The sequence below is a fragment of the Diuraphis noxia genome, unplaced genomic scaffold (assembly GCF_037042655.1).
Source record: "Diuraphis noxia isolate RWA-SAM2 unplaced genomic scaffold, SU_Dnox_SAM2 contig0009, whole genome shotgun sequence".
NCBI lineage: Eukaryota > Metazoa > Arthropoda > Insecta > Hemiptera > Aphididae > Diuraphis > Diuraphis noxia.
In genome coordinates, this window is record NW_028301719.1 from 1455425 (window position 1) to 1478681 (window position 23257).

The following is a 23257-nucleotide window of genomic DNA, read 5'->3' on the forward strand; positions in this document are numbered from 1 at the left end:
TCTTACAAACTATTATACCATGGCACATGACGTGTTAAGCTCACAATAGTTATTGTTATTACTCGCACTAAAACTTGTTATAAACTTATAACTATAAATTTATGTGTACATATTGAAATATTTGAAAATATTTATATTTATTTTCATATCACATGTCAGCAAGACATTATTTTAATTTTTATTTGACGTGTTTTTTAGAACAACTGCATTCTAATCTACTCATACATTTTTTTTATAAAATATATAAACATCAATCATATAAAATTACCTTTTTAAAGGTATTTAAAGATACTTAAATATTTTTAATAACATTTAATATTATTGCTATTGATTTTACAATGAATAACGTTTTTGTGGCAAGTAGAATTAATTGATTTATTTAAATGTACAGATACGTAATAACTAAGGCTAGGATTTATATGCATTTGCGTGTTTTTTCCTTAAGTCCAAATTGATTGGTTGTCAGATTTGTCCACGATTTGACTTATTCTCGTTTAAATAGGACCATTTTTTTTTGCATGTTTTTGCATATTTTGGACATAATGCATATAATTGCATATTCATAGATTTTTTTTAGAATTCGATATTTTTTAACTAACATTTTTATAGGTTATTGTTAATTTTAAATGGTACTTCACGAAACCGACAGTTTTTGGATTATCCGTTGAATTTTCGTAAATATATAGCATAACTACTACCTATTTTATCTTAGGTCGGATAATATCCGTTAGTTACCTTATCGTTGATCGGACGACTGGTAGAATTACTTACACATTGTTATACAGTGGACAGTACAGAATAATTGTATTAGTACGTCGTGTGTTGCGTAAATGTGCGGACGTTTATACTTAATAATTTGAATGGTTTTAATAACAGTGTCCTGTGTCTAGTATGCTGAAAGTTCAAAGTGAAAGTGCCAAGTTACGTCTAATTAAACAAATATTTAATGTAATAATATGAGCTATAAAAAATAATAATAAGTAATAATAATAAATTATGAATTATAATAAATAATAATAACAATTTGTTTTTGCATATTTTGGTAAATAAAATGCATATTTTATAATTTTTCATTGCATATAAATCCTAGCCCTAGAATAACCATATGATAATTTTTTTGTTCTTTTGGTTTTGTCTACAAAACCGGAATCAAAATCAGAATTGGACTTGTTAATCACTAATTATACATTATGTTTAATGAGTAATAACTCAGTTTATCTACCTGATATAGCATTAAACGAAAATATTCAATTTAATTTATCTAGTATACAAATTAGTGTGATCATATTTATAACACATATGCCCATTATAATTAATAAGGTAAATATTAAAGATGGTTCTACAACTATTTTCTAATGTAAGAGTAATTAAATAAACTCGTGGAGATTAAAATGGAAATGTATCAGTTACACCACTAAAGGGAGGCTAAAATATATATAGTGGGGAAAGAAGGGGTAGGGTAAAGTACAAACTACAAAGTAAAATAGATTGTAGCAGACAGTGTTTGTCACAGGGACGAGCTTAGTAATCGTTTCGTGCGCGCGTGATGATCATCAACACGAATACTCAATCGCCGTTCTAGTTTTTAGCTAGATTTATTTAGTTATTACTATTTTAGTATTAATTATTAATTTCATTAGAATATCATAACAGCTAAGAAAATCAAAATCATGGAAACTGACAAATTAAATGATAGGGAAAATAAAACCAATGGCGATGCTCAGATTGCTGTGTTAGAAATGGGTGAACTTAATCACTGTTCAATACCATCTACATCGGGAGAAAATAAAAGATCTGGGTAAGAAATAAATTTACTTTAAAAAAATATACATTTGTATTTGTGGAATTTTGATCTTATAATTTTAATTTGTTGTTAGATAGAATGATATTAAACTTAAAATCATTTATATAAGAAAGATAAAATAAAATATTAAGTATAAAACTATTTACAAGTTGTACAAAAAATAAGCAAAATAAAAATTGAATTTTTATAAATCAAGACAAATACCTACTTATTGTCTTAAATTTTCTTGTAGTAATTTTTTTTTTTATTTTATAAAATAATATCAACTTTCAATTTTCCAATTTTTTTTTTTTTAAACATTAATAATTTATATTATTTTATATACAAAATAACACTTGCGTATATTTATACTTACATAGATTTTAAACCAAACTAATTGTTTTTTAACTTAAAAAAAAAAAATAATAAAAGTTTAAACAGTGAATAGAGAGGATTATATGATATTTCAAGTGTGTATGAAATGTTAAATTATTTATAAATAATAACCATTTAAAAACCTAAAGGTATTTTTATTTGAAACAAGTTGATAGATTAAAAATAATAAATATAATTATTGCACTTAATAATTAATTATTAATGCATTGTTTTAAGTATTTCAAATAGATTATAAATATTTCTTAAATTATTATCATGATTATTATTATTTAAATAACTGAATTTAGATTATTTATGTATAATATTCAAGTTATTTGTGGTAATAGTAATAAAATATTAATAAGTTATAAAATAATAAATTTAAACCGAAGTTAGGGATAAAACAAATAAATTGTCATAAACATGACTAAAACCTTAATTTATGTTATGGAATTTGGAATTAATAAATAATTCACTAAAAATGCCAAGGTTTGTTAGAACCTTCTAAAAGTTCCTGTTATTAAACTGTTACTCTAAGACATTTCTTCACGGTGTATTAATAAATATTAATAATGACAAGAAATGATTGTCATCGTAAGATTATTTGTTAATAAAAAACATAATTTTAGTCATTAAAATAGTTTATAATTATTACAAACATTATTTATTGTAATATACCTTTTAGTATCTATTTTAGTATTTGGTATAAATTAATAATTTCGATGTTTGAAACCTATACACTTAAATATAAATAAAAATAAAGTCTAAAAATTGATTTATTTATTTAGGTAGGTATAGAATAACCTTATACTCGACGTATTGATACAAGTAAAAATATTGTTTTAATAATATTTTAAAATCAAATTAGCTAGGATTATATTTAAAGCTTTTAAGTTATAAAAATATTAAGTTGATTAGATCATGAACATTGATATATCTAAGTAGTAAGTAGCGAAGTAGGTGCCTAAAGTCTATACTATAGACTCTATGTTCTAAATACATTACAAAGTAATTGAAATATAATGTTATAGTGACCATAATTTTTTGAGAAGTTCAATGTAAATGAAATAACTATTGATAGCTTGACCTAAAAAGAAAAATATACTGATAATTTCATTAAAAAAAACCATCAGTCAAAAGGTTAAACCAAAATCAACCTACTCGTATAAGATTATACTCATTATATTCTTTTATGGTGGGTACTTCAATAAAATTTAAAAAAAATGTATTTACAATTTAATCCTATATATATTGAGTATAATATTATAAAATTATTACAAATAAATAATTTATAAAAAACAATATTTATTTATGTCGTAAGTTATGTCATTTTTAAATGAATACCATGAATACGCATAATTCAAAAGCAGGTATAAGTTTTTCTTAATAATATAAAATATGTTTCATTATTATTCATAAATATAAATTAGAATTTTTTTCTAACCTCAATAAGATAGACACAGAATAATATTGGTAACCATTTTACTTAACGAGTGCTTTTATTAAATTAAAAAAAAAAAAGATGTCGGGCTATAATGATCAAACATTTCATCACATACGGCTTCCTTCTTTTATACTATTTTAGGAATTCGAAATTGAATCAATCTCACATATTGACATATTGTAGATCAAAGATTTTGCAAAAAAAATATCCAGGGTACAATTTTAAAGTTATAAATTTACAAATCATTTAATAAACATAGGTAAGGTATAGTTTGTTTCAAATATTATTTATTCAAATAAAGTAAATAATCAACAATAATAATTAAAATACGTACATAGAATTATATTTTTACAGATTTTGTAGTTATAAAAATAAATAATGGATGTTTTCATAGGGGTAAACTAGATTATACTTTTATCATGTTAATGTTATAAAAATATATCCTGATATTCAATATATAAGGTGATATATATAAACCTATAAAAGGCCTAAATTCATTATTTCAAAGTCTTAATAGTTTTTGAAAATATTATTTTTACATAATTTGATGTCATTGCAAAACCTCTTTTTTCATGTTCCAATTTTTTGAAAGACAACGTACATTTTTATCTATATATATTTATATTTTTCAGTAGTTCAGTATTCAATTCTCCAAATTTGTAAAGTTTGTGAAATAACTTAGACGAGCATAATTTTATAAAATATGCTAAATCACATTTAATTGCACCATTTATTCTACAACCTATTTTAGTTTTTAACAATGAGATTAGGTGGCATAGTCATCATCGTCGTTTATACTTTCAATCACGTTTTTAAATTTTTCAAAATTATTTGCATAGAATGTGTAGTGGTTAACTAAGTTTCATACCTATCTTATATTAATTTAGGTTCTTAAGGCACTCCAGTATAAATACTTAAACGGGATACAATTATATTTCTATGAATGATTCACGATAAATAGCTATATAGGTATCGATTCGTAGAATGATTAGAATAGTTGTCAAATTATTAATAACTAAAATTATCATCACTACAAATTACGATTTAAAAACGTTTTTATATTATATAATTAGGTAAGTAAAATAATGTTTTCGTTTAAACTCATAGAACACATAACATTAAAAAAAAGTGTTATAAGATTGAATAAGCAAAATATAATCTAATATGATATTTTTGAGCTATACACATAAGTAAAAACTAAGAACTTGAAAAATAAATTGCAATATCAATAATATTAATCCAACATTTAGTTATAGTTAATTTTACTCATTAAAAATTTTATTTTTATGTACCAAAATAATCAAAAAAATATGAACATATAAAATTATAGTTTTAAAACTATGTTTTTTACAATAACATCAAATTATGTGAAAAAATATCTTCAAAAACATTTAAAAATAATTAGTGTTGACCCTTAAATTTCCTTCTTTATTAGGTACAACAGTTATTTTACAATTAGGTATAGCTAAAATATTCCATAAATTTCGATTAAAAATTAAATTATTGCACAATTTTAAAATTGGTTTATCTTATTTGACTTAAATTTCTATTTAACTTAACTAAGAATTCGTTCTACTTTAATGCCTTGCCTTTTAATAAAATATTCTGATAGATAAATTCATATTCTTTTAGACATTACTATAACAGTATAGGCAATGTTGGCAGAAGTATCTGTTACCAACATGAAGTTTTATTAATAATAGATAATTAATACATTAAACCATTGAAGCGCCTTTGGGTTATACTTATGAGGTGCTGTAGCTTTGTGTGTTTACTACAGTTATTAGTTTATAGTGCTTATTCTTTATAAGTATTGTTTTTTTTTTAAATTTTATCAATGGTGCAATAATTCAAAATGATTTAATATTAATGTTAATATAACTATTATTATTAACATAATATTAAGAACTTTTTTAATCATTGTAAATATTTAAAATACTAAAAATAAAATTATATTTTATATTGCTGTCTATAATCTGATTAATATATGAAACCATGCGAAAAAATTTAATTATCCACTTTTTTTACACCTATTTAACATTAAGTGTTTGTTTGTAAATAAATTCGCCGTGTTGGAAGTACGTTTTGAATATTTTGGTAAAATTAAAATATTACACATTATCCTTTTCTGATGTGTAATACTCCCTAAATTGTAATTCTATTGCGTACCAGTTATAATCCTTTATTAAAAATCACGGATCGAGTAATAATGGATCGAGTTTAAAATATGCAAATAAATAAAAATAAATTATTGTAGCAATTTATTCATTCACAAATAGGTATTAAAAATGTTGTTATACAAAACATTTACACGCGTTTAAATATCATAAATTAAAATTAAAAACATATGAGTATTTGTTCAAACATTTACTTAATTCTAGAAAAAATGTTTGAAAAAACTTATAACTTAAACAAATATGTAATATTTTTGTCATATACAATTTATAATGTTTTTATGTTTCATATTATTATCTAGATCAATAATAACCAGCCATTATAATCTCTTATGAAAACCTTTTCAGTGCTTGGAATCATAATGACATTTTTCGATTTTAATTTATTGATAATTTTTTTGATAGTAATATATCGATCTTATAATTTTACGATTTAAATAGTTGCATAATATAGATACATCGATATATTTTTTTGAATTAAAATAATTAGGTTTTAAACTACATTTTTTTATATTATTTTAAAATATCGTGTTTGCATTTTTATGATTTTAATTTTGTTTTTTATCAACGGACAAACGTACAAGATTGTTGTTAGTGTGTGTTCCATATATAGTATAAACGCACATATACGACGCGCAGTTGTGAAACGGTCCTTTAAGATAGCAAAATGATCAACTATTGTTAAATTATTTTTATTTTTAATCGATTTCTTTCTAAAATGTTTATAAAAATATTACAATTTTGATATAAATTATCGATTTCAGTTTAAACTTTAAATATTATTTTACAAAAATTTAGATTTTGAGATTACAATTGATATTATTGATTTGATTGAGCTTATATAAAAAACAATTTCAAGCCTTATTTATTTTATTCCGTAAATATTATGTGATGAGAAAATGAAAGTTTTCATAAAATATAATGAGATGTATTATAATAGAACACTTTCCAAATGTCTCAAGAATGTGACAATATCAATAATAATATGTACTTCAATAATTATCATCGATAATAAACATAAATTATGTTATGTTATTATGTTACATAATACTTGTTCAGTATTTCAGGGGTTCAAATTATCAAATGACAATGATTGTTAGCTATAATGTATATGTATATATTATTATATGACAAAATTTTTTCTCAAATTATCCATTCAGATGTCAGACACAATAACAATATAAATAAAACTGGAATTTTCAAAAAGAAGCCGCCCATCGGAGGCACTTAAGGTTAGGATTTTAATGTGCTAGTACAAGAGAGTATACAAGATTTAGGGGAGGTAGAGGTATATGCAATTTTAGATGAGTAGGTCACGACACCAGGTACGTTTAAGACGCCTTCTGGGGTCACCAGGAATAGCGTTGGTGATGGATAGTTCGGAAATCAGGGGATTACGATGGCTGTGGAACTTGGAGTATGTGTGCGTTTAAAATTTATGTTTACACTCTTTAAATATTTAGATATGTTAGAAATATTAGACTGTCAGCTTATCAATCTTATAATTTAAAACTGTGACATAATATATTACCATTTTCTACTACTATATGTCTATATGTTAGTTTAGGTTAATCGAGGGTGAATTATCGGTTAGGCTAGGTTAGGTTAATTAACAACCCCGATGTTACTTCCTTCGGCACATCACATAATATCATATCAATAAAGCCAATTTTTACATTTGCCGGGATCTTTTTGATTTTGGCTATTCTTGCACTTATTGCTATTATCACTATTGATAATTTTTTCTCGTCTTTATATTTTTGGCGCTATCCATTATTTCTAACATCTTCATGATTTCTATTCAACTCCCGATGATTTATCTCTTACATTTAATTGTATCTCAATCACTATTTTTTCAATTAAACTATTTAAATTATGAACATTGGTTGTAAGAATATAGCTTAGGTTGAATTTTATAAAACAATCACTCTGTATATCATTTTACGAAATATTATAGGTATGTCTTTTGGCAACTCACATTTAATGTACCTATATATAGAGAAAGAAGTGTATATGTAACATATTATATTATTTAGAAGGGTAAATCAATTAAAGATGCCTATACAATGTTCAATACACAAAAAATGTTCTCATAAATTGTGATAACCATTTGACCATTTTAACATTATCTAATTAATAAATGACCCATTTGATAATGATAATAAATATACATTATACATATATATAATATTTTATGATAAATTAGGAAACCGTTCAATTATAAATAGTCATTTTAAATTAAGACCAATTAAAAAAAAAAATGTATTTAAATGTATTTTTATAAGTTGTATAATTATATTTATTTAATATTATGTATACCTACCTAAGATGAAACCTTAAAATTGTCTATTTATTTAAAATAATTAAGAAAATTAACTATAATAGTTTTGAGGTAGGTATTTTGTAATATATTTTTTTAAAGAATTACAGTTTAATGGTGGAAAATTTACTTATGTTGGCTATTTTACCATTTTCAATAACAATTAACAGGTTATGTTGGGAGGGTGGCGGTTAGCTAACATTTTTTAACATGAACTTATTCAAACAAAATTCATAATTTTGACCACTACTGATTAACATTATATGCAGGGTAAGTTATCAGTACTTATTTACATAATTTAAAATTACAGATGCCTATAATATACAAAATTTTGTAATGAATCGCTATGAAAGTTTAACTGAATTTCTTGAAACGTTATCAAATCAATAAATTATTATTTTATAAAAGTAAGCACAAAGATTAATTAGTGACTATTGAAAGTACGTATTCTTTATATTTATACCAACTATTCATTTGGCATAATGATTAAAAAATAATAATAAACTAAAGGACGAGACCACAAGGGGTGTTTTTTATTTCATTTGAGGGGTACCTACCTATACATATTTAATGACATTGGAGGATTGGACATGATTCGTTTTTCAATTTCAATATTCCATTTTTTTTTACTACTAATATCTTAAATTTATTCACAAAAAATTTCTTTAGTTTAAACTAAAAAAAACAGTTCGAAATTTATCTTATACTAGGTGCCTATATAATATAGGTATTGTAGTTTATATTTATACATGTGTATTGTGTATTTTAGATACATAAAATATAACTTATAAAACAAATTATGGTTAAACGTAGAATGAGGTGACCAAAGTAATACACTAATACTATGATTTTATTTTTACATTTTTACATTCACAAATTGTATCATCAAATGTTTTGATTAATTGGGGTAGTTTAAATACAGTTAAATAGTGTATTAGAAACTAAGTTAACTTGCACATTTGTAATTTACAACTTTGTGACTTCGATATAGGTAGGTTTAAATAATAATACTAATAAAAATTATAAAAATGTATTTGGTTTTCAACATCGCTTATATGTTTTAAATATATCCGGTTTATTATTTGTATACATTTTTTCAGGTATTTAGTAACACTGATGCACTTTATAAAAGGAAATATCGGCTGTGGAATGTTAGCTATGGGAGAAGCTTTTAGAATTGGAGGTTTATATCTGACATTATGTATTTTGCTATACGTGTGGTTAATTAGCGTCTACAATATGCATATTTTAGTAAGTTTACATAATTATTCGAACAAATATACATATTTATTTTATTCATAGTAAATTAATCTTTATGGTCTTACGTTTATAACAGTACCTAGTTAACATTACTAACATTTACCTCATGTTTAGAAAAACAATTTTAAATTTGTTCACAGACTACATTAAGTAAGAAAGTGCAGAACCGTATGCAAGCCAAACGTGCACCATCATTTGGCGATACCGTCGAAAATACATTCAAAATGTCGGATAAATGGATATTTCGAATTATATCAAATAATATTAAGTGAGAATTTAACTAATAAGTGTTGCTTTACACATTATACATTTATCTTTTTCATGTAGAAAGGTTGTTTTTTATAACATACTTATCACACAACTTGGTTTATGCAGTGTATATATTCTTTTTATCGGCACTTCATTACAAAAGGTAAAAGTGAAAAAAAAATGTATGTATTAAATATTTATTATTATTATAATAGGTAAATGATAGTTACATTTTAATATATTCCTATTTGAGCATATGGCTATATATACTATATAGGTTGGTAAAAATGCATGTTAAAAAAGGCGATACGATTTTATTACTAATCAATTTCACTAACTTATAATATTTGATTCTATAGATAATCTATTTATTGTTTAAAATTGTTATTATATTATATTATATATTTGTTCAAAAAACACTAAACATATACTTGTTTTATAAATAAAACATAATTTATTCTTATTGAAAGTAAAATCATAATAACTTTCAAAAAAAATTAATATAAATGGTATTTTATAAGATCATCATGTAAAAGTGCCTTCACTGGAATAGTGGAATGTATCTTTAATCCAACCTTTATGAAATAATTATCAAATTCATCAATTTTACTTATTGTTCAAAATTCATGTAAAATATTGTGGAAATAAAAATAAAGTAATAAAAACAAAATAAGATCATCATGGCTCTTATTGAACAAAATTGTTCAGACGTAGCACTCATCCAAATGGTCTCGAGGCTTAAGTTCTAAATACACAACCTAATTCAATTTACAATAAAAACTTATGTTATGAATAGTTTTGATTATCACTTATTAGCATGATTATATTATTAAATTATTCACATAAACATATTATTATTTTTCAAATTAAATATTCCTGCAAGTGTTCCATTTCATTAGGTAACAGAAACATTTTATCGATTTTTTAATACTTAAAATTTCAATATAGAATTTTTTAAATGATTAATTCCGGCTTTTCAAAGAGTTTTGTATTCTTAATAGAAAATGTTGTTAGTACCTATACTTAATTAGGTAGTAGGTAACAATATTATGGTAAATAATTAATAAATACATATTATCATATTATATAATAAAATTTATGTAAATTAATCGAGATATTAAAAACACACATTGTAAAAAACAATTTAAGTACTTATAGCTTATATGAGATCAAATAAATAATAAACAAACACATAATATATTTAATATAAATCAATTAATAATTAGTGATAAAAATCAATAATTTTACATATTAAAAGATTTTGTACATTTATTTATTTTAATTAGATACATATTATAACTATATTTATTATAAATTGAATAGTAAGCGAAAGGTGAGACGAAATCATGGATTTACATATAGAAATAATTGTTTACAAAAATTACTAAAGGAAATAAAGTATTGTTGTATTTATTATTAAATAAATTATTATTTACATCTAAATGTTTTATATTATCATTAAATTTATAGTGTAGACAAAAAATACCATTTATATTTCAATAAGCTATTATTACGTCATATTTCGTAGTATATAGAGTTTATTGAGTAGTATTTATTATTAATATTTTATTTATCAATAATTTTCAGTATCTTACCTTATTTTCACTTAAATTGCTTTATTTTTGTTTTAATTATTTTGCAGCTGTTACTTCAATATTCGTATGAGATTAATATCCAAACTGTTCTCTTATTTACAATGCCTTTGATAATGGTATGTGCAAGTTTGAGAAAATTGCGATTTATAGCACCATTATCAACTTTGGCCAATTTTGCATTGATTACTGGCGTTATTACGATAATGTATTATAGCTGTTCTGGACCATCAGCTGAGAATGTTCGATATTCATATGCTAAATGGTCTGAACTACCAACAATGTTTGGAATAATCATGTTTAGTTTTGAAGGAATTGGATTGGTAAATATTTTATTTAAATTACATTAATTATTAAAATGATTGAATTATTTATGATAATTGCTTATATTACATATTTTAAAATTATTATTAAGTACAAAACTAATTAAATAAGTGCACCTAATTGTAATAATACAAGAAAAATAACAGAATAATAATAATATTTTAATTTTATAATAATGAATAACTACTATGTATTTTATGCTTCTATTTTTAACTGAATAATTATAATTAACATTAAATCATAAAATAACACTTAATTTAACTGCTTACAGATTAATTGTCTAAGTATACTCCATGCATAATATAAATAGTTGAGTACCAATGATATATCATCGTTTAATATTATTTGTTGTCTAATTGGTATATATTACATGTTATTTAAAGTTATTCTCATTCTAATATACAGGCTGTCCTGTGAGGATATACGATTAGTCGTAGAGGGAGGCTCACCGCTCGCCAGCTAGATAAAAACTAGTTTTTCACCGTTTTATCTATAAACTAAAAAAAAATGATTAAAAATCGTAAGATTAGTGAAAATAAAATGTTTGAAGGTCAAAATTTTCAGAAAAATAAATTCTATAACTGTGGTTCTTAACCTTATTAGAACCACAGAACGCTTATAATTTTATAAGATTTTTGCAGAACACTAGGTCGTAAAGACGTAAAATAAAATAATAATTTTTTTTTAATAAAATTACATACATATACTCGTATTGACGTATTGTGTTGTATTAAGTACAATTATTAAAAGCGATGAAACTGAAAATTAAATTATTTCAATAATTTTATGATATTTTTCACAGATTTTGAAATTTTGGCGGAAAAATTTAGCCAAGTTTACGGAGCATATATCGGTGTTCCGCGGAACTCCGGTTAAGAACCACTGCTCCATAAAATAGATATCTTCATTTTTTCAATAATTAAAAAAAATTCATTAACTTTTTACCAAAAAAATAAATAAAATAAAAAACTAAAAATACATTTCCTTGTCTACGTGAGTCTAATAAAAAAAACAGATTTATGATATATTTATTATCTCAGGAGATATCGTAATGGGTAAATCCTCGCGATAGACCTCACGATTGTGTTAGATTATGGGGGGGGGGGGGGTATAATATTTTATATCACAACAATTGTGGTGCTATATACTGTTTTAAAAACTAAATTTTTACATGTTTGTAAAAAAAAAAGACAATTATAAATGTCCAATTATAAAATGTTATTTGTATTGCATCATCTCACCAGGGAAAATTGATAAATATAAAATTAGGTATCTATCCTGTGTATTTTGAGTTAAGTTTATATCTCAATAGTCAAATCACACGCATGTCTGTGTGAGGTACGAATTCGACCCAGGTAAGCAAATCGATTTAGGTGTACTTTACTCAGGAACAAATATGAATATCAAATGTAAATAACAAAGATTTTTAACACGATTCGTCGTGTTTTCGTCTATCTATAGAATATTTATTATTTTTAATTCACCGAAAAAACCACGGGCGTATTTCTATTTCATGATGTAATCTTCTGGGGACAGGATTAAAACTATATATAAACCTTGCTGTAGGGTAGAGCTACGATATATCCCACTTGTGAAAATCATATTCGAATCCATTAATTGGTGGTTTTGAAGGAGAACTAGTTTTGAAGAATCATTCTTGTATTTTATTGCTTGTATATGAATATTTTAACACATGTACTTATTGTGACTCTTAGGTATAGATAGCATATTTCAAATAAAGAAAAAAAGTATATGAATATATAGATGTATTAACAAAAGTTCATTAGATATTTAAAATATACGTAAAGAACGGAAAAATAAAATTTGATTGATGTTAAATATTTAATGCTTTATTCTTTCATGTCAGATATAATTTATCAGCATTCGGCATATTAATAATTATAATATCATTTAGCAACTTATAATATGTAAAATATTATATACATTGTAAAACGGCGCATATGATAGGCAATTATCCTACACCCGTGTATTCAAACGCATTTTACATTTCATATTATAATATAATAAAACTATTTGAAAATTATATTATATCTATATAGTTTTCCAATTATATATTAAAAACGGTGAATAATAATAACTATAGTAATTATATATATTATTATTTTAGACAATACATATAGTATGCACATAGTTTTAAAATTAAAACGGTTTTTCATAGCAATATTTTAATACAATGATATAATTATGTCCAAAATGTATAATTATTACATTATCTATACAGGTTTTACCTCTTTTTGCGGAGATAGAAGATGATAAAAAATTTACATCGTGTTTTGGAGTCTTGAATTTTGGTATGGTATCTGTAATGATGTTAAATGTACCTTTGGGCATGACTGGCTATTCGAAATGGGGAGAAGAAGTAAAAAGCAGTCTAACATTGAATTTGCCATATGATCACGAGTGAGTCAATAAATCAACTAAATAATGTAGTATAATAGTCTATTTTTTGGACTTTGATACGTATGTTTAAGGGGTATGTATATGAAATTTGTGGTACCTACTTCAACATATATGTGAGCTTATAACTAAATAACTTCATCGTAATATGCAGTTGTAAGTGTTTAGTATTTTTTTCAACAGATTAACACAATTTGTAATACTCATGATGATATTGGGTATAGCTTGCTCATATGCACTTCAGTTTTACCCTGCAGCCGTAATTCTCTATAGTGATCTTGAAAAATACTACGGTCCTTTTAACCATCCTGCAGTATGGGATTATAGCATTCGGATATGTATATGCCTTTTTACTTGTAAGTAAATATATGTAATATATTCTTAATTTACAGTAGTAAATTAACACTTAGTATAAATACCCTTATGCAATTATGTTTTATACTCTTGGGATACTTTAGGCGTATTATACAATACATAATACCTATTTATTATATTATTACCTTGGGATATTAAAAAATTTAATTTATAAAATTGAGATATGTTTTTTTCTTTCTTTAAACATATTTATTTTAATTTGTACAATCTGTAACAGAAATTTACAATAAGCACAATGGAGGGTTGTATAGAAAGTCGTAGTTGGCTTGGTTGAAGAAGCTATTCAGTAACAGCACTTTATGGCGAGATAGTTGTAATTAGTGGGCTAGTTAACTAGTCCACTAATAGATCACGTCACCACCTATGTTTTAAACGCCGGTCAGGGTCACCCGAGATTGTTGGTGAAGAGAAGTTTTGGATGAGGGGAAATATGTTTATATCATGATTTATGCTTTTATATAGGTATAAAATTTATTTTATTGAGTATTAAATTTCACGTATAATTGATACAAAGGTAATTGCACTATTTTAATTAAATTTACTATCTAAATTAATTTATAAAAGGGATATTAAACGTATTGAACTGTTTTTGGCATATACAGGGTGATTCTTTTAAATGGGTGCACTAATTATCTCGAAAAGTATTTACTTTTTTCAAAATATTTGTCTACATGGTTTCAAGTTGTTAAAACACCAACGTTTTTATTAAAAAATTGTATTTTTAAATATTTTTAAATATTAAGTTTTTTACTTTTTTGAATGACAACATAGAGTTTTAATTTCATATTCCTAAGCAGAATATTTTTCTAAGTATTTTGATTCATAAAAATCGAATTTAGGACGAGTAGCTTATGAGTTATACGTATTTAAAGTTTAGACAAGCGGAGTAGTGGACAAACATTTTGCGGGGTAGCCCCATATCACTCCACTCTGCTAATCTAAACTTTAAATACTTATAACTCAAAAACTACTAACCCTAAATTCGATTTTTATGAATAAAAATACTTAGAAAAATATTCTGCTTTGGAATATGAAATTAAAACTATGTTGTCATTCAAAAAAGTAAAAAACTTAAAAAAATGACAAGAATAAAAAATATTTAAAAATATAATTTTTTAATAAAAACGTTGGTTTTTTAACAACTTGAAACCATGTAAAAAAATATTTTGAAAAAAGTAAATACTTTTCGAGATAATTAGTGTACCCACTTAAAAGAATCACACTGTAGACATGACATTTTTTACAAATCTCTTTGGTTACTAAAATAATATGTGATTTAGATCACTTATCACTATAAACGATACTCCAACTAAATAAACACAATGTACTCGTATAATCAATTTTATTAGCTGGAGGATATCTATTTAGTGTTTTTACTTATTAGTTATTAACAATTACTTTACAATTATGAATTAACCAACCGGAAAAAGTTGCAATCCATATAATCTTTAGGTATTGGTTATTACTTTATTAGTTATTACTATTAGCTGTATTATTCAAATTATGATATTATATTTTAACTGTAATAAATTTAACTAAATTTAAAAGTTTTATAGACTTTAACATAACATACACTAAACTATATCCTATAATAGTACTTAATATAATCATTTATAGTTTATTATACTATACGTAGGAATCATACGATATTAATTGTGCTATTTTTAAAAATACATAATAAATACATTAAAAGTGGTTTTTTTAATTTAAACATGCTTCATTTCATTTAAAAATCAAATAATATGTAATATATTTTTAATTGGCAGTAGAAACTTTTACATTTGATATAAATACGCTTATGTAATTATGTTTTATACTCATGGTATACTTTAGGACATTTGCGTAATTCCATTACATTATTGGTGCAATACTTTCATTGGTTCAATAGCCATAAAGACAAATTATTGTGTTATATTGAAGTCAATCACGCTTTGCTCACGTACACCATTTTTTTATATTAATTGATTACATTGATTACATTTAAAAAATAAATGTGTATATTTTAAACCTCGTATGCGAGTAATTCACATACAAAATATTATTATTTATTTATTTATTTAATTGTGTCAATATACCAGATATTTTTACAATGTTAAGTACTATATAAAAAATAAATTACAATATTTATGTACAGTAAAAATGTTAATTTTAAGTCTACGATAATTACGCTATTATAATTCATAACAAATCATAAGTACAAGCACCGTCAGAATGCACCACATGCGGAGTAAACCTCTCAGTAAAACACTTGATGATAGAATACCGATCAAATGAAGAAGAAAGAGAAAAACTAGATATATCAACCAACTTATACGAATCAATCGGACCCGACTGTCAACCCGAAAAAATCATGTCATTCCTCAGGACAACCAAAATAGATAAACACATTTAATTAGAATAAATATAGTTTTAAGAATAGTATAATGTAAATTATGTATAAAGCTAATGGCCCATGTCGCCGAAGCTATAAAGATCAATAAAAAAAAAAAAAAATATGAAACATTGAAATTGTATATTGTATTATACATATTTCAATAGGAATCAGCTTTAGCAGGTGCAAAAGCATACCAGGGGGTGTAAGTGCATCCCCATAATTTCACCAATACTTTAGGTGTATTATAAAATATACCTATCATAGTATCATCTATTTATGATATTATTATTTTGGAAAGTTAAAACATTTTAACTTCTTAAATTAAATACGTATTGTGATCATTGAAATATGAGTATGCCATGTTTTATGTTTTTATATATTATTATGTTTCTTGAGTATTAAATTTCACATATAATTAATACAATAGGTAATTGCACTATTTTAATTAAATTTACAAGCTAAATTAATTTATAAAAGCTATATTAAACGTATTGAACTGTTTTTAAATACCTAGATAGACTTAATTTTAGAACTCTCTTTGATTACTAAAAAATATGTGATTTAGATCACTTATCACTATAAAAAGATACTCCTATTAAATAAATATATTGTATAATCTTCTCCATTAGCTGGAGGACATCCGTTTAGTGTTATTACTTATTAGTTATTAATAATTATAATAAAATTTGTATGAACCAATGAACCACCAACCTGCAGGCAATACATGTGACCTATATAATACTCGTAAATCATTTTTGGTTATTAGGTTATTTGGTACTTATTATTTATTATTTATAACTTATTACACTTATATTTATATTAGCAATATTATCTTAACTATAGTGTTTATTTATATTATACGTAGAGAACCTGTATTGTGAATTGAATTACTGATCGTGCATTTTTTTTAAATTTATAATAATAATAATAATAATAGTTATCGTATTACTTAAATACTTCATATTATTTTTTAAAAATCAAATAACATTTAAGATGTAAATTTATATATTTTTTTTATTTACATTTTAGACCTGGCTGCCAGTACAGTCCCACATTTGGACCTATTCATGTCGTTAGTCGGTTCTGTAACTTGCGTTGCACTCACCATGATTTTCCCTGCACTATCTAATTTGGCGTTCCGGACGAAAGAAAATGGTTTATCTTTCAGTTCATTTTTTGATATGATTACCATAATTACGGCAGTGATTGGTTCGGTCACCGGAATTTACGCCAATACAACTGCCATTTACGAGGCGTTCTCGCAAAACCACAGTAATGGCTAAATCTGGCTCAGACGTTTGGTTGGTTGAATATCCGTTCTATATTATTACAATATCATGTCACTATTGACACCCTTGTATACTATTATAAATATTTAGATTGCTGTATTTTATATTGTTCTTATAATAATAATCAGTTTTTCTGAAAGTAATTCTATTATTCGGAATATTAAACGTGAAAGTTAGAAAACCGGAGAATAAAATAAAAAGCATCATTAAGAAAACTATAAAAGAAAGTGAAAAAAAAATCTCAAGTAGAGCTATTATTCAGTATTAACTTTTTTTTATGTTACATACCCTTATTTTATTCATCCGAGTAGGTTTTATTGCATAGCATTTTTTATTTTATTAATTGTTATACGACTGACTTAATATAACTTGAATTTAAAATAATTATACAATTAAATATTTATTGGAATTATAAGATTTTTTCCATGTGACTTTTACATATTTTTCGTTGCAAATTTGTTGCATTTTTAACGCATTAAATCCGATCTGAAGTTATCATTTTTAAACATTATATTATCAAGGCATTTTTTATGACCATTTACTAATTCATACATATTAAACTAAGTCTTATTCAATGAAAAAATATATAATTTGAAAATTCAAGTACATCGTTCATTGTTCATTAGTTTAGATGTTTAGTATTTATAATTTTCAATGTTAATCATCTTGGTGATTTTTTTATTTTACGAACATTTTGCTGTTAATTTTTTTTATTTAAATGATTTATACATTTTATATGAAACAAGATCATCAACTTGTCATCAGTTATTTTATGATATTACACAATTAGTTGAATATCTTTACACAAATATAAACTGATGGTAAATGTTAAAAATAAATTGTTTTGTACATTCAAAACACGATATCATTTATAATCAATTCTAATTTAATCAACCTTCTGTAAAATAATTTGTATATTAATATTAAGCAATTACCTTCCAATGTAACCCCATGAATTTGTAGTAGCCAATGGCCCTAGATGCCGAGGTTTTTATTAATAAAAAATAAATAAAAAATTGTTTTATGAATTTTCTGTATTATATACATAGATTGTTTAGAGTGTTGATAATATAGTGAAACCTTTGAATACCGGACACTCTTGGTCTCTAAAATTTTGACCGTTATTCGGAAGTTGAAATTGTAGAAAGTTTGTAGTTTATTTCTACAACAATATTAGTTAGTTGAGGTATCCCCATTAAGGGAGTTTTACTGTATTATGCTATAGGAAATATAACATACCTAGTCACTACTTAGTACTTACCTAGTTACACATGTTACACAGAGTTATAGGTGCGTATGATAAGCAATTTAGCAATATTTATGCATTTTCCTTTATACATTTTAGAATAATCTAGACATAAATTTTATAAGTGAATAGTAAAATAATAGGTAGGTACACACCATCTAATTATCTGAACCCAAGTTATATTTATTTGTCAACTAATATACCTAAATCCTAGATATTTAAATTTTTTATGTGGTTCAAAATCAGCATTCAATCAGTTTTCGATTTTTGTTATATTATTTAAGTAAAGACAAATCTGTATTAGTGTATAGTAAACAATAATAAACGATGACAAAGGAGTAGTATTGTTCACACAGGGCCTTCTCTAAAGTCGGTTTTAACAGGAAAAAAAACAAACACAAATAGTTTGAGTCTATATTATGATAAAGTTGAAAAAAATTGATTTTGTAAAATTATATATGTGGTAGGATATCCACCAAAATGTTATTCTATATACTCTTCCACATAATATTCTATCTATAAACTATTCCATGCAGGTATTTTAGGTCTAACTTAATTACCTTAACTTTCTATGAATTATCAATCAAATAAACAATGTTACTTTAAAATATTTTATAAGATATATGAATACTATTAAGACATTAAGTAGATACCTACTTTAATATATATCAACTTTTTACATTACGTATTTGTTAACAAAATTAGATAGTTACCTTGAATATACAATTTGTCTTGCGATAAAGTTATCACGAAATCTTTCATAACCTTAAATTGTATAGCGCATAACCTTGAATTTAATTTAATTTTTTTTTGAATACGCAGCAACAAAAAAATTCTTTATATCTCCCCTCTTTTTCTATGTTAAAATTTAAATTACATTATTTTTTAGACAATATTAACTTGTAATGTTTTTTTCTATCTTATTTTTTTGTTTTTTAAAATGCTTTATTAAATCTGTTATAAAAATATGAACAATAAGAACAATTATTGAGGAAGTAAATAGATAGAACAAAAATATATGTATATTGTATACATTATTTTTTTCTTTCTTAAATTCTTAATAGTTGTTTGATTGAGAGTATGCTTCAATGCGTATATATTATATTTATCGCATTTTTAACTAACTAAGACTTTACAAATTTATGTAATTTGTTGAAATTTTAACTCGCTCTCAAATATCAAACAGACAATTTTCAAGATATAAAAATAATCAGGTAAAATACTTGGGAATTTTACTAGACAAAAGATTGACACGGGGACCTCATCTAAAGTCCAAACGTAAAATTCTTAACCACCGCCTTCATCTACTCAGGCCGATTCTTAAATCCAAACTTTCAATACATGCTAAGTCCTGCACATTGTACAAATCTCTACTCAGACCCATCTGGGCGTATGGTATGCGAATCTGGGGATGTGCCAAACCTTCCCAAGTCCGAAGCTGCCCAATCCATCACTCTCCGGCTAATAGCCTCGGCCCCATGGTATGTAACAAATGAAACCCTACACAATGATTTAAGAATTCCAACAGTTGACCAACTAGCTAAATTATACTATAATAGATTTCACTCCAAACTGCAACACCATCCAAATCCTTTAGTCACTCACCTAGCATCACGTACTCTTCCTGACAACCCACCACGCCGACCTAAAAGAAATTGGTGCCGTGACCTATTAAATTAATGAACAAAAAATAAATTACTAGAGGGTACCATCGCTGGATGATTTCCCTCATCATGTGCCTCATGTGTATTTTTATTTTACTTATTGTGTCATGTAATACAGATTGTAAATTTTCTAATAAAAAAAAAAAAAAAGATTAAAACAATTTATAAGTCAGTAAATAGCTAACAATTATTATGTGATACAAATTCAACTAAAAACAAAAAGTTGCAATTCAAAACAATTTAGTTTTGATGTCAAAACGGGAAAAAAGTTTTAAAATTAAATTTTTTCTGATATACATTTTAGTAAGTAGGTACCTAGCGAAAAAAAACTGAGTCAATTTCAAAATCTTGTGTTTGGTACATTTAAAAGCCAATATAAACAGATTACTTGTCTTTATAAAAATAAAACATTATAATAGCTAATCTTTAATCACAGCCTTATTTTTTTTTGATTTACGCTTTTACATTGTTAGCAAAACATATACAGATATAACTTATAATGAATTTGGAATGTCTATAAAATATTAAATTTGATTAGTTCACTGAATTTAAAATGTATTCTGTTTTTCTCTAAATAAATCGTTTATTCAGCTAAACCCATTTACTTACATTAAGATAGAAATAAAAACTGAGAATAGTACATGTATTAATCTTATATACCTACATTAAAAGATTTTAATTGTGAACCTACAAATTATAGTCGTCGTGGATAAATTATGTGGAATTACAAAATAAATTTGCTTCTATTTTATACAATATATTAGTATATAATATTATATTATATTATTTTCCAATTTTTTTTATTTTTATATATATTTTTTTAAATTTAGAACTACAATCTATACTTAAAAAAAAAAAAAATACAATAACCTTAATAAATGTTTTAATTTTCCAATTGAATTACATTTTTGTAAAACTTCTAAAACGTTTTAATATAATTTATAAATAATTTATGTTAAGTAAAAACAATCAAACAAAATTTAATGGGAATTAATGAACTACCTGCTGAGTTATCTAATATTTTGATGGATTCTCTTAATTGTAAAAAAATAAAATGCGTATACAAATTGGACTTCATTATTATCTACCTTAAACCCAGTGGCGTATTTTGGGGGGTGTCCTCCGTGTCTTGACACCCCCCCCCCCCCCGACATTTAAAAAAAAGTCCTAATATATTGGACATTAGTGTTGTCATTTATTTTATAGTATACTATTTTTATCAAATGTAAAACTTCTTGTCAATTCCTAACATATTAATTTGTTAAAAAATTAATTCAATGTCTTTTTACAATAGTAAATAATACTAAAAATTTTGTTTGTGAGGTTCAATAAATGTTGACACCCCCCGAGAAATCACCCAAAATACGCCACTGCTTAAACCTACTATACGTACCTATCTTAAATATCAAACTAATTATACCTGATTTCTAAATTTTTGTTTACTTCCATTCAGTGAAAATATTAAATATTTTTTTTTTTAGGGAAGAGATAAAAACAAAACCACTAGACCAGTAATTTGACTGACCCGTTGAACTTGAACACATTAGAAACAATCAAGAAACGGTTCATGCATTGGTATTATAAGTAAACCTCAAAAGTGGATGATACAGTAGTTAGTTTTTATTTAGTTGGTGGTTTTAATAACTATATAATACACCAATTTAAAGACTTAACTTAAGATTTTATAGGTTACATCTAAATGTTTACCACATATTTTAAGAGGACGTGATACCCGCATGTGTTGTCTCTGTCTTACAAGTGCATTATATAGTAAATTTTACGTTCAGCAGAACACGTGTAGCTCCGTTTGCTTAAAAATTAGAGTGAATTGACCTCTTATAAAATTTAAAGGTATGATTGTTGTCTAGTCAACCTCATATGCTTTTTAATATATTTAAATTTTAAAGGAAGTTATGAGTATTTTAAGATGCACAAAAAATTCACAATTTTAAAATACTCATAACTCGCTTTAAATTTGATATAAAATAAAAAGCATATGAGGTTGTCTAGATAATAATCTTACCTTTAAATTTTATAAGAGGTCAGTTCACTCTAATTTTTAAGTTAACGGAGCTACACGTGTTCTGCTGAACGTAAAATTTACCATGTTACGCATTTGTAAGACGGAGACAACATATGCGGGTATCACGTCCTCTTAACATACTATATGATATATCATATAGAACATAATATATACATTATATTTTATTAAAACTACTGTATCAGTATACCAACATAATATGTATAAAATAACTTATATATATATATATATTATATTGTATATAGAATTATGAATTTTGATAAAGTATTATTTATTTCTGAAATATATTAAACTACAGTAAAATAGTTTTTTTTTTTTACATAAATAAA

The 23257-nt window shown here is 24.5% G+C and overlaps 1 protein-coding gene across 3 annotated transcripts; it reads left to right on the top strand.

Moving 5' to 3' along the window:
- Positions 1-929: 929 nt before the first annotated feature.
- Positions 930-23231, top strand: LOC107162616 (proton-coupled amino acid transporter 2-like). Of its 3 annotated transcripts, XM_089230546.1 has the most exons (10): positions 1680-1798; positions 8407-8503; positions 9197-9347; positions 9497-9624; positions 9684-9768; positions 11248-11520; positions 13764-13942; positions 14123-14295; positions 17718-17989; positions 22369-23231. In XM_089230546.1, exons 3-9 carry the CDS (start codon positions 9213-9215, stop codon positions 17969-17971), a joined length of 1227 nt encoding a protein of 408 aa, XP_089086672.1. In that variant the 5' UTR covers positions 1680-1798; positions 8407-8503; positions 9197-9212; the 3' UTR covers positions 17972-17989; positions 22369-23231. The 3 variants fall into 3 exon arrangements, with proteins under 3 accessions (XP_089086671.1, XP_089086670.1, XP_089086672.1); XM_089230545.1 differs by lacking the exons at positions 1680-1798; positions 8407-8503 and adding an exon at positions 930-948; XM_089230544.1 differs by lacking the exon at positions 8407-8503 and having other exon boundaries at positions 1500-1798.
- The last annotated feature ends 26 nt before the right edge of the window (positions 23232-23257 follow it).